This window comes from Lepidothrix coronata, unplaced genomic scaffold (genome assembly GCF_001604755.1).
Source record: "Lepidothrix coronata isolate B3197 unplaced genomic scaffold, Lepidothrix_coronata-1.0 Scaffold301, whole genome shotgun sequence".
Lineage (NCBI taxonomy): Eukaryota > Metazoa > Chordata > Aves > Passeriformes > Pipridae > Lepidothrix > Lepidothrix coronata.
The window spans coordinates 597298-607301 of NW_016690481.1; the positions used below are offsets into that span (position 1 = coordinate 597298).

The window sequence follows — 10004 nt, forward strand, 5'->3', positions numbered from 1 at the left end:
CCCCCTGAGCCCCGCCTCCTGTATTCGTCGGACCCTGAGACCACCCCAAACCCTCCTTCGCCACCCCTGAGCCCCCTAGAACCGCCTGAGACCCCCAAACGCCCCCAAGACACCCCTCCTCCCCCCGAACAGTCGAACTCCGAAACCTCCTCAGACCCCCCCGAGTTCCCCAAGACCCCCCGCCCCCCCCGGGTGCCCCCGCACTCACCAGGCCCTTGTTCAGGGCCTCCATGACCTTCCTCTCCATCCCAGTCGCCTGTTCTTCATCGCTGGCCAAGCTCCCTGCGGACCGCGGTCACACGGGGGGGGGAGGCACGGACACCGCGCCCGCTCCCCCCCTGTGGCCCCGCGCGCCCGCTCCCCCTCTGCGGCCCCGCACGCCCCCTCCCCCGCGCCGCCCTCCCCCCGGTCCCCGCTCACCGGGCACGCCGAGCTGGCGCGCGGGCGCAGCGCGGGCGGAGGCGCCGGGCAGGAGCCGCAGGGCCGCGCTCACCCGCAGTAACCTTGAGGCCATGGCGCCACCGGCTCTTCCGCTGCGGGGCGGAAGCGGAAATGACGTCACGCGGAATCGGGACGGCGGGCGGTGAGCGGAGCCTGCCCCCGGGGTTTGACCACGCCCCAAGGCGGAGCCACGCCTCTTTCCTGGGCCACGCCCCTTAGAGACAAAACCACGCCTTCCTTCTGGGACACGCCCCCAGTGCGGCCCCCGGGGGTCACCGGGGGCGGAGGGAGATGGGACGACGGGAAGGGGTCAGGGACGGGGTCAGGGATGGGGACACCCAGGGGGCGACAGGGACAGCCCGGGGGGACAGGGTCAGGGATGGGGACACCTAGGGGGTGACAGGGATGGGGACAACCCGTGAGGGGCCAGGGACACTCTGGGGGTACAGGAGAACCCTGAGGGTTGTGGGGACACTCCTGGGGGGACAGGGACTGTGCCCCTGAGGTAGAAGCTGGGGATGGGAGCACCTGGAGAGGGACAGGGACAACCCCCAGGGGGACAGAGACAGTGTTCCCGAGGGGGGTGGGAGGGGGGACAGGGATCCCCTGGAGGTGACGAAGACACCTCAGGGTGGATGGGACAGCCCCCTGGGACCACGGGGGTGGGACAGCCCTGGAGGAGGGGGACAAAGAACTGGGAACCATGGGGACATGACACCTCCAGAGGGATGGGGACAGATGGTCCTGGGGCCTTGAGGACCGAGAGTCCCAGGGGAGAACAGGGCCAGGGACACCGGGGGGGGGGATGGGAATGATGTCCTGGGAGCCATGGGGGTGGGACACCCCGAGGGATAGGGACAGGGACAGCTCTGGGGGGACAGGGCCAATGTCCCCAGAACCACGATGACACCCTCAAGGTGACAGGAACAATGTCCCTGGAACTCTGGGGACAAGACCAGCCCAGGACACTGCAGAGAGACATTCCTGGAGCCTTGGGGCCATGTGGGGACAGGGACACCCCGGGGACACAGGGACAGCTCAGGGGGGACAGGGCCGATCTCCCCAGGAGCAGGGACAACCCCTGAGGGATGGGGACAGATTGTCCCAGGGCTCTGGGGACAGAACAGCCCCAGGGGGGACAGGGACAATCTCCCCAGGACCATGGATCGTGACACCCCTGGGGGCACAGGGACACCCCCGGGACAGATCTGGGGGGACAGGGCTCATGTCCCCAGAGCAGGGACAGCCCTGGAGGGGTGGGGACAGCCCTGGGGGCACGGGGCCAGCCCCCCACCCCCTCCCCTGCCTCAGTTTCCCCCCCCCTCGCTGCTTACTCATCCCCATCGATCCTATCGATCCCACCAGGGGTGGGGGGGGGGCAAAACAACCTTTTTCCCCCCCAGTTTTGAGGCCGGCGCTGGTTTGACCCCCCGGCTGTGCAGCCACAAGCCCGGGGTGCTGCGGGGAGGGGGGGGCAGCGCCCCTGGGCCCCCCCAAATCCTTCAGGGGGAGGGAGGGGGCTAAAAATAAAATGTGGGAAAGCAGCGCCGGGGGGGGGGGGCAGGGGGGGGGGCGAGTGCCAAGGGAGGAGGAGGAGGAGGAGGAGGCAGGACAGGCGAGCACAGGCGGGCACAACACCCGCCCTGTGCTCCCGCAGCACCCACTGCCCACACCCTGCCGGGGTCTGGGGGGGACCCCCCAAGCCCCCCCCGGGGGCCATGGGCATCCAGGGCATGGAGCTGTGCGCCGTGGCCGTGGTCATCCTCCTCTTCATCGCCGTGCTCAAGCAGTTCGGCATCCTGGAGCCCATCTCCATGGAAGGTACCCCCCAGTTATAACCTTAATGAACCCTAATTATTGAGTTAATTAATCCATCCCTCCCCCCATCAGTGACCTGTCGGGCCCTCTGAGGTCCAACCAGCCGGGTTTGGAGTTCCCCCCCGGGAGGGTTTGGGGTGAAGGCTGAGGGTTTGAGGGGTGGTGGAGAGGGCAGGTCCCCCCAGCCCCCCCCCAGTCCCCCCTTGCAGTGTCCTGGCCCAGCCCTGCTCTGACCTTCCCCAGGGGGCTATGCCAGTGCTGCCCCCAAAAAACTCATCTCCAGAGACCCTCTGCCCCTCCCAAGGTGCCCCCGCTCCCTGTTAACAGATAACAGGGACCCCCAAACCTCCCCAAGGTGGGAGGGGGTGGCTCTGAGCTGCTGTTAACCACCCCCCCCGAGCTGGGGGGCTCTGCCACCACAGAGACCCCCAAAGCCCCCTGGGGATGGGACACAGGGACCCCCAGGCCCCCACTGACTCCCAACCCCCCCAAAACACAACACCAGGCCCTCCCACTCCCTTTCTGCCCCCCAAGCCCCCCTGAGACCCGACTTAGCAGGACCTAGGGGGTTCAACCCCTCTGGGGGGACCCTGTGGGTTTTCCAGGGTCCCAACCCCATCCCAAAATTCCCACCCCTCCCTCTGTGCCGGGAGGCTCCATGGGGGCTCCCCAGGCTGGAATTATTAATAAGCCATCATTTATTAATTACCTTTGGCCGGGGAGAGGCGGCTCCGGAATGTTCCGTGCCTCCAGAATGCAGGAAACCCCTCGGGATTCGACACCCGGGGTGTTCCAGGGGCCCAAAGGGAATTTTGGGGTCCACCACGGCACCCTGGGGTGGTTTTGGGGCCGTGGGAGTAGCTGTAGGGGGGATGGGGTTGGTTTTAGCAGGGATGGAGGTGGTTTAAGGGGTTGGAGGGTTGGTTTTAGGGAGAATGGGGGTGGTTTTAAGGGGTAGAAGGGTTGGCTTTTGGGGGGTGAGGGTGGTTTAAAGGGGATAGGGGTGGCTTTAGGGCAGGGGGGGTTGTTTTTAAGGGGGATCTTTGTCCGGGGGGTCTCTCCAGACAACAGCGATGCCGACGTGGAGCTCCCGACTATCCGGCACCAACCCGAGGGGCTGGAGCAGCTCCTGGCCCGGACCAACTTCACCAAGATGGAGCTTCAGTCCCTCTACCGTGGCTTCAAGAACGTGAGCTTGGGGGTCCCTCACCCCCTGACCCCACATACGAGGGTCCTGGGGGTCTCCAGTGTCACCAGGCACCACCTCCTTCCCAGGAATGTCCCAGCGGCCTCGTGGACGAGGAAACCTTCACACTCATCTACTCACGGTTCTTCCCCCAGGGCGGTGAGTCAGGGGGGGGGCCCAAACCTGCCAGGGGGGGCCTGGGGGGGCCCATCCAGACAAACAGCCCCTGCCAAAGCAGGGGGAGTCACCGTCCCCTCGCCCTGCAGACGCCAGTTCCTATGCCCACCTCTTGTTCGACGCCTTCGACGCCGACCACAACGGGGCTCTGTGCTTCCAGGTGGGAATTCCCGGCGTGATTCATCACATCCTCCTCCTCTTCCTCCTCCTCCTTCTCCTCCTCCTCCTCCCAGGCTATGGCCGGACTCTCCCTCGCGGTGCCGGGGGCACTGCAGCACAAGGGGTGGTGGTTAAAAATAACGGGATCAATAGGGAACAAATCCCTCGGGCGCCCCAGGATCGATGTGGCAGCAGGAGGGGGGGCTGAGTGCTGTGAGGGGGGTTGGGGTCCCTCCCTGCTCACACCCACGGCAGGATTTTGCCGTGGGGCTCTCGGTGCTGCTGCGGGGGACGGAGCAGCAGAAGCTGAAGTGGACGTTTGACCTCTACGACGTGAATAAGGACGGCTACGTCACCAAGGAGGTGACACTGGGGGACACTGGTGGGGCTGGTGGGGCGGGGGGCACCCAGAGAGGGACGTGCCGGTGCTCTGTGTGCCCCCAGGACATGCTGGAGATCATGAAGTCCATCTATGCCATGATGGGGCCCTGCACCGAGCCCACCCTGCGGGCCAGCGCCCCGGCCCAGCACATGGAGCTGTTCTTCCAGGTGACACTGTCCCCTCTGCCCCCTCCTGGGGCCACCTCCCGGGGCCACCCACCCCCACTCAGCCCCGGCCACTCCCTTGCAGAAGATGGACAGGAACGGGGACGGTGTGGTGACCTTCGAGGAGTTCCTGGAGACCTGCCAGGAGGTGGGGGGACTCCGGGGGGCTGGGGGGCACTGCCACCCTCCTCCTCCTCCATCCTGCCAGGCCTTGGAGTCTGAGACATCCCCCTGCTCCTAGTTCTGTCCCAGAGTGATGTGCTGGGGGGGGCAGGAGGGATGGGGACAAGGGGGTGACCCCGGGAGGGGGGACAGGAGGAGAGAGACAGGAAGGGAATGGTAGGAGGGGGGAAGAGGAGGGGGGCTGGGAGAGGAATGGGAGGGAGGGACGGGAAGAATGTTATGGGAAGTGTGGGATGGGGGGTGTTGGGCGGTGGGGAGAGGAGAGAGGGGACAGGATTGGGGGGAAAAGGAGGGGGGAGACAGGGAAGCAGGTTGGGAGGGACAGGAGTGGGATGGCAGGAGGGGGACGGGAGGAGGGGGACACGGGAGTCTCTGTCCTCTCCCCTCCAGGACAAGGACATCATGAGCTCGATGCAGATCTTCCACAACGTGCTCTAGACCCTGGGCCCCCCCCCGGAGACAGGAGGAGACAAGGACAACGCTGCCACCAGAGCCCCCAGCATGGCACTGGCACATGCAAGATGGACCCATTTCAGGGGGCTGAGCCCCCCTCGACAAGGACCCCCTGCCCTGGGTGGCATAGGGACCTGACATGGCACAAACAGGACCCTGACACCAGGCCCCCCCAGGGTGGGGACCCCTGGGACACGGGGACCCCCTGAGAGGGGACTCCCTGGGATGTGGGGACCCCTTAGGGACAGGATCCCTTGGAGATGGCACCCCCCAGGAAAGGGGGACCCCCCGGGACGTGGGGAGTTCCTGAGTGGGGGTCTCTAGGCATGAAATGGAGCCCCCAAACACCAACCAAAAGCACACAGACCCGCCTCCCCCCTCATCACTCAGGGGACCCCCACGAGGCCACAGCCCCCCCCCAGCACGTGGAGAGGGGGTTGTTTTATAAATAAACCACGTAGTGACGATTTAGGGGGAAACGGAGTCAAGTGCGACGTGACAGCTGTGCAGTGTCCCTACAGCTGTGCAGTATCCCTGCCCCCGTCCCCGTCCCCGTCCCTGTCTCAGCCCAATCCCAGTCCCTGCCCCAGTCCCAGCCACCATCCCTGTCCCCATTCCTGTCCTGGCCTCGATCCCCGTCCCCATCCCTGCCCCATCCCTGCCCCATCCCAGTTCCTGGCCCTGTCCTTCTCCCTGGCCCCTCCCTGGCCCTGCCCCTAATCCAGCCCCTGTCGTTCTTTCCGTCCCTGACACAGTCCCCATTCCAGTCCCCACCCCAGTCCCAGTCCCTCTCCTAGTCACTATCCCAGTCCCTGTCCCGGTCCCAGTCCCAGTTCCTGCCCCAGTCCCCGTTCCTGTCCCAGTCCCAGTCGCTATAATGGTCCCACTCCCGGTCCCATTTCCGAACCCAGTCCCGCTCCCGGTGCCCCTCCCCCTCCTCCTCCCCGGCCCCGCCTCCTCCGCCCTACCCTCTCATTGGTCCTCGTTGGGGGCGATCCCGTCCTCTCCGCGCTCCCATTGGACGGCCTGAAGGGGGCGTGTCTTCAGCGCGGCGACCTTTAGACAGGCGGGGGCGGGGCCGGGTCTGCAGCGCCCCCTGGCGGAGCGGGAACAACGTGTGTGAGACCCCCGGGAACGAGGGGATCCCTGGGAATGGGGGGGGGCCCTGGGAATGGGGGGGGAACCTGGGAACGGGGGGGATCCCTGGGAACGGGGGGATCCCTGGGAATGGGGGGGGAACCTGGAAACAGGGGGGATCCCTGGGATCGGGGAGATCTCTGGGAACGGGAAGGATCCCTGGGAACGGGGGGATCATTGGGGACGGGGGGATCATTGGGGACGGGAAGGATCCCTGGGAATGGGGGGAATCCTGGGAACGGGGACGGGAAATCCACGACATCGGGGGAATCTCCGGGATCGGAATTGTGTGGGATTGCGGGGGAGGGATCCCTGGGATCGGGGCTAAGGGAGGAATCTCTGGCATCGGGGGGGTTCCCGCGGTCGGGGCTACGTGGGATAAGGGGGAAGTCCCCTGGGATCGGGGCTGGGCGGAACTGGGGGGGTGGATGCCGGGGATTTACCTGGGATCGGGCGGATTCCCCCAGTCTGGGGGTGTGCAGAGTCGGGGGACCCTGGGATCAGGCTGAGCGGGGGATACCCTCAGGGATCGGAGCAGGGCGGGACCAGGAGGGGCTGCCCTGGAATCGGGGGGATTCTGGGGGTCAGAACTGCGTGGGATCGGGGGGAGGGGACCCCCCCGGTTGGCCAGGATCCATCCCGGGCCGAGGGGGGTTCTCAGCCCCCGGGTCCCCCCGGTGCGGTGCCGATCCCGGTTCCGCAGGGGATGCGCGGGGCTCTGCGGCTCGTGCGGTTCCGGGGGGCCGCGGGCGGGGGGCCCAGGCTCGGGCTGGAGGAGGCGCCCGGGGGGGACCTGGTGGATCTGAGCGCGGCCGAGCCGGCGCTGCCCCTGTCCATGCGGGAGTTCCTGGAGCTCGGCCCGCGCGGGCTGGAGCTCGCCCAGAGGTGGGTACCCCAAAGATGGGTCCTCCAAAGGTGGGGGATCCCTGAAGGTTGGTGCTTCAAAACCTGGGTCCCCCCAGGGGTGGATCTCTCCAGTGGTGGGTGACCCGAGAAGGGTCCCCTTAAAGGAGAGTGACTCCCAAAAACGTGTGTCCCCAAGGGTGGGTGATCCCCAAAGGAGGGTCCACCAAAATCTGGGTGACCCTTTGGCTGACCCCCAGAAGTGTGTGACTCCCACACAGTGGGTTCCCCCCAAAGGTAGGTGCCCTCAGAGGTGGGTGCTCCAAAATGTGGGTGACCTCTCAAATAGGGTCCCCTCAAAAGGTGGGTGAGCCCAAAAAAAGGGTCCCTCAAATCTGAGTGACCCTTTGAATGACCCCCAGAAGTAGGTCCCCTCAGATTCTGGAGCCCCAGAACTGTGGGTGACCTTCCAGGGGTAGGTGACCCCCAAACGTGGCTGAGCCGAAGGACAGGTGTCCCCAAAGGTGGATGCCCCAAAACATGGGTGACTCCCAGAGGTCTGTGTGTCCCCGCAGAGCCCTGGAGTCGGGGCAGCACCGGGTGGCTCGCGGGGCCACGCGGCTCCTGGCGCCCGTGGGAGACCCCGAGAAGCTGATCTGTGTGGGGCTCAACTACCGCGACCACTGCGAGGAGCAGGGTGCCAGGGTGCCCAAGGAGCCCATCATCTTCAGCAAGTTCCCCAGCGCCATCACCGGGCCCTTCGATGACATCGTGCTCCCCCAGGATAGCACCGTGGGTACCCCGGGACCCGCCCCCGCAGCCCCCCTGGGGGTCGGGACCCCCAACCCTCTGTGTTGTCCCCGCAGGAGGTGGACTGGGAGGTGGAACTGGCCGCTGTCATTGGGAAGAGGGGGCGGCACATCGAGGTACCCCCTGCCCCACCCACACCTCGTCTGGGGGGTCCCTGTGTGTGTGTCCCCTGTAAGGGGGTCCCACTGCCCCCCAGGAGTCGGCAGCCCTGGAGCACGTGGTGGGGTTCATGGTGGCCAACGACGTGAGCGCCCGGGACTGGCAGCTGCGCAACGGGCGGCAGTGGCTGCTGGGGAAAACCTTTGACACCTTCTGTCCCCTGGGGCCTGCCCTTGTCACCAGGGAGGCGGTGAAAGGTGGGGACGCGGATGGGGATGGGACAGGGATGGGATGGGGACAGAACAGCAATGGATATGGGACGGGGGAGGACTGGGAACAGTAGAGACAGGGATGGGGACAGGATGGGCCAGGATAGGGACAGTGATGGGGACTGGACAAGAACAGGACAGCAATGGGATGGGGACAAGGATGGAGACAGGACATAGATGCGATCTGGACAGGAATGGAATGGGGACAGGACCAGAAGTGGAACAGGATGAGGACAGGACAGACATAGGGATGGGTGGGGACAGTCGGAACACAGAGAGGAATGGAGATGGAGACATGACAAGGACAGGACACTGATGGGATGGGAACAGGATGGGGACGAGACACAAATGGGATGAGAAAAGGAATGGGATGGGACAGGGACTCTTTCCCAGCTGACACTGGTGGTGTCACCCCCCCCATTTGCCCGAACCCCCCGTGTTTTCCCCCAGGTGGGGCTCACGGTGGCACTGTCCCCGTGTCCCCCTGTGTCCCCTCCCACAGACCCCCACAACCTGTGGATCCGCTGCAGCGTCAACGGGCGCCCGATGCAGGACAGCAGCACCCACCACCTCATCTTCGGGGTGCCCGCCCTCATCGCCTGGGTGTCCCGGTAGGAATGGGGAGCCAGGGACCCCCAGAGCCCAGGGGGTCACAGCTGACCCCCTGTGTGCCCCCAGGTTCGTGACACTGGTCCCTGGGGACATCCTGCTGACGGGGACTCCTGCCGGAGTGGGGTTCTTTCGGAAACCCCCTGTCTTCCTTAAGGTGAGGGAAAAGAGGGGCTTGGATGGGGCTGGGGGGCAAGTGAGGACACAGTGGACCCCACGAGGGACAGATGCCACCACGTGCCCCTTCGCAGCCCGGGGACGAGGTGCAGTGTGAGATCGAGGAGCTGGGCACCATCTGCAACCGCGTGGTCTGACGGTTGAGAGACCCCCCAGATCCCACCCCTGTGGGATCAATAAATCCACTAACAAAGAGAACTCAGAATCAGTCTACTGAAACGCTCCTATCTGAGAAAAAGATAATAAAAAGACTGAAAATGTGGACTAATTAGCATAAGAAGTAAGAAATTAATAACCAATATAGAATACTACTTAATTAACACAACCAATGAACATGAATTTCTTTGCTAAAAATGTATAAATAATAAAAAGTTTTGAAAGTGGGTGGGCATGTTGAGTGGAACTATCCCCATGCACCCCAACACTGTGACTAAACTAATGCCTGTTTTCTAATACTAAAAAAATAGTGTTAGAGAGTTTGATTTATCCCAGTGTTTTTACTGAAAACTGGACCTGCTGTTAGTGAGCAGAGAAGGGCTGGGGGGAAATGTGCTGGTTGGAGCTGTCTTGGGCACCACCACCAGAAATGATGGAATTTTCCATCCCAGGTGAGGGAAGGAGAGACAGAACCTCCCACCCCCCCGGATCAATAAATCCACGAGGCATCAGGTCCCTGGGCCCATTTATGACTCTGGTGTGGGGGGTTACAACTGGGTGAACTGGTGAATGAAGGCTCTCAACTTCTCCCGGTTGGAAGCAGACTGGAAAGGCTGGGAGAGCTGGAGGAGGGGTCCAGTGGGGGTCTGCAGCTCCTCCAGCACCTGGGGGGGGCACAGGGAGGTCAGGGGGGGCAGCAGGATGTTGGGGGGCTGGGGGGTGGCTGTGCTTACCCCCATGTCCTTGAAGCTCTGCAGGGAGCTCAGGGCCAGGCTCCTGTCACGATACCCTGTGGGGAGAGAAGTCCCGAGGGAACCCCCAAATCCCACCCCACGGGCACCCCCAGCCCAGTCTAGGGGGGCAGTGACGCCCAAAAGCAAGACCCCCCCCCCTCGACTCACCATCCTCATCCTCATCCAGGAATTCCAGCAGCGCCTCCA

The 10004-nt window shown here is 64.5% G+C and overlaps 3 protein-coding genes and 2 long non-coding RNA genes across 10 annotated transcripts in view; 2 read left to right on the forward strand and 3 right to left on the reverse strand.

The window, feature by feature from the left end:
• LOC108508472 (cytochrome c oxidase subunit 5B, mitochondrial) overlaps nucleotides 1-552 on the reverse strand; it is a 2506-nt gene extending 1954 nt beyond the window's left edge. The window contains exons 1-2 of the mRNA XM_017837279.1: nucleotides 421-552; nucleotides 184-282 (exon numbers count right to left, since the gene is read on the reverse strand). Coding sequence (XP_017692768.1) covers nucleotides 184-282; nucleotides 421-514 — 193 coding nt within the window. The 5' untranslated portion in view covers nucleotides 515-552. The remainder of the gene's footprint in view (nucleotides 1-183; nucleotides 283-420) is intronic.
• A 24-nt stretch (nucleotides 553-576) lies between these two features.
• On the forward strand, nucleotides 577-5388 carry LOC108508492 (calsenilin-like). 4 transcript variants are annotated; one of them, XM_017837317.1, is made up of 9 exons: nucleotides 577-762; nucleotides 2099-2262; nucleotides 3324-3448; nucleotides 3535-3604; nucleotides 3712-3782; nucleotides 4037-4144; nucleotides 4226-4330; nucleotides 4413-4475; nucleotides 4901-5388. In XM_017837317.1, the coding sequence occupies exons 2-9, from the start codon at nucleotides 2160-2162 to the stop codon at nucleotides 4946-4948; spliced, it is 693 nt and encodes a 230-aa protein (XP_017692806.1). In that variant the 5' UTR covers nucleotides 577-762; nucleotides 2099-2159; the 3' UTR covers nucleotides 4949-5388. The 4 variants fall into 4 exon arrangements, with proteins under 4 accessions (XP_017692806.1, XP_017692804.1, XP_017692803.1 ...); XM_017837315.1 differs by having other exon boundaries at nucleotides 641-750; XM_017837314.1 differs by lacking the exon at nucleotides 577-762 and adding an exon at nucleotides 779-813.
• LOC108508501 lies at nucleotides 2142-3842 on the reverse strand. The gene is made up of 3 exons (XR_001878410.1): nucleotides 3732-3842; nucleotides 2969-3120; nucleotides 2142-2251 (listed from the first exon to the last, which is right to left on the reverse strand). It is a non-coding gene; the product is annotated as an uncharacterized LOC108508501 (long non-coding RNA).
• Nucleotides 5389-6040: 652 nt separating the features above from the next.
• On the forward strand, nucleotides 6041-9181 carry FAHD2B (fumarylacetoacetate hydrolase domain containing 2B). Of its 3 annotated transcripts, none has more exons than XM_017837308.1 (8): nucleotides 6041-6078; nucleotides 6804-6985; nucleotides 7519-7735; nucleotides 7810-7869; nucleotides 7950-8109; nucleotides 8572-8732; nucleotides 8800-8887; nucleotides 8982-9175. In XM_017837308.1, the coding sequence occupies exons 2-7, from the start codon at nucleotides 6807-6809 to the stop codon at nucleotides 8884-8886; spliced, it is 864 nt and encodes a 287-aa protein (XP_017692797.1). In that variant the 5' UTR covers nucleotides 6041-6078; nucleotides 6804-6806; the 3' UTR covers nucleotide 8887; nucleotides 8982-9175. The 3 variants fall into 3 exon arrangements, with proteins under 3 accessions (XP_017692797.1, XP_017692798.1, XP_017692796.1); XM_017837309.1 differs by having other exon boundaries at nucleotides 6048-6078; nucleotides 8624-8732; nucleotides 8982-9181; XM_017837307.1 differs by having other exon boundaries at nucleotides 6064-6082; nucleotides 8624-8732; nucleotides 8982-9181.
• A 327-nt stretch (nucleotides 9182-9508) lies between these two features.
• Nucleotides 9509-10004, reverse strand: LOC108508500. Its single transcript, XR_001878409.1, has 3 exons — nucleotides 9966-10004; nucleotides 9798-9853; nucleotides 9509-9728 (listed from the first exon to the last, which is right to left on the reverse strand). It is a non-coding gene; the product is annotated as an uncharacterized LOC108508500 (long non-coding RNA).

What these genes read in the sequence shown, in the direction of transcription:
- FAHD2B (XM_017837309.1), top strand. Translation starts at nt 6,807, where the DNA reads ATGCGCGGGGCTCTGCGGCTCGTGCGGTTCCGGGGGGCCGCGGGCGGG. An exon ending in AGAGGGGGCGGCACATCGAG is followed by an intron (nt 7,870 to 7,949) that starts GTACCCCCTGCC and finishes ACTGCCCCCCAG; the next exon opens with GAGTCGGCAGCCCTGGAGCA. An exon ending in CACCAGGGAGGCGGTGAAAG is followed by an intron (nt 8,110 to 8,623) that starts GTGGGGACGCGG and finishes CCCCTCCCACAG; the next exon opens with ACCCCCACAACCTGTGGATC.
- LOC108508492 (XM_017837317.1), top strand. Translation starts at nt 2,160, where the DNA reads ATGGGCATCCAGGGCATGGAGCTGTGCGCCGTGGCCGTGGTCATCCTC. An exon ending in TCTACCGTGGCTTCAAGAAC is followed by an intron (nt 3,449 to 3,534) that starts GTGAGCTTGGGG and finishes CCTCCTTCCCAG; the next exon opens with GAATGTCCCAGCGGCCTCGT. An exon ending in TCCTGGAGACCTGCCAGGAG is followed by an intron (nt 4,476 to 4,900) that starts GTGGGGGGACTC and finishes TCTCCCCTCCAG; the next exon opens with GACAAGGACATCATGAGCTC.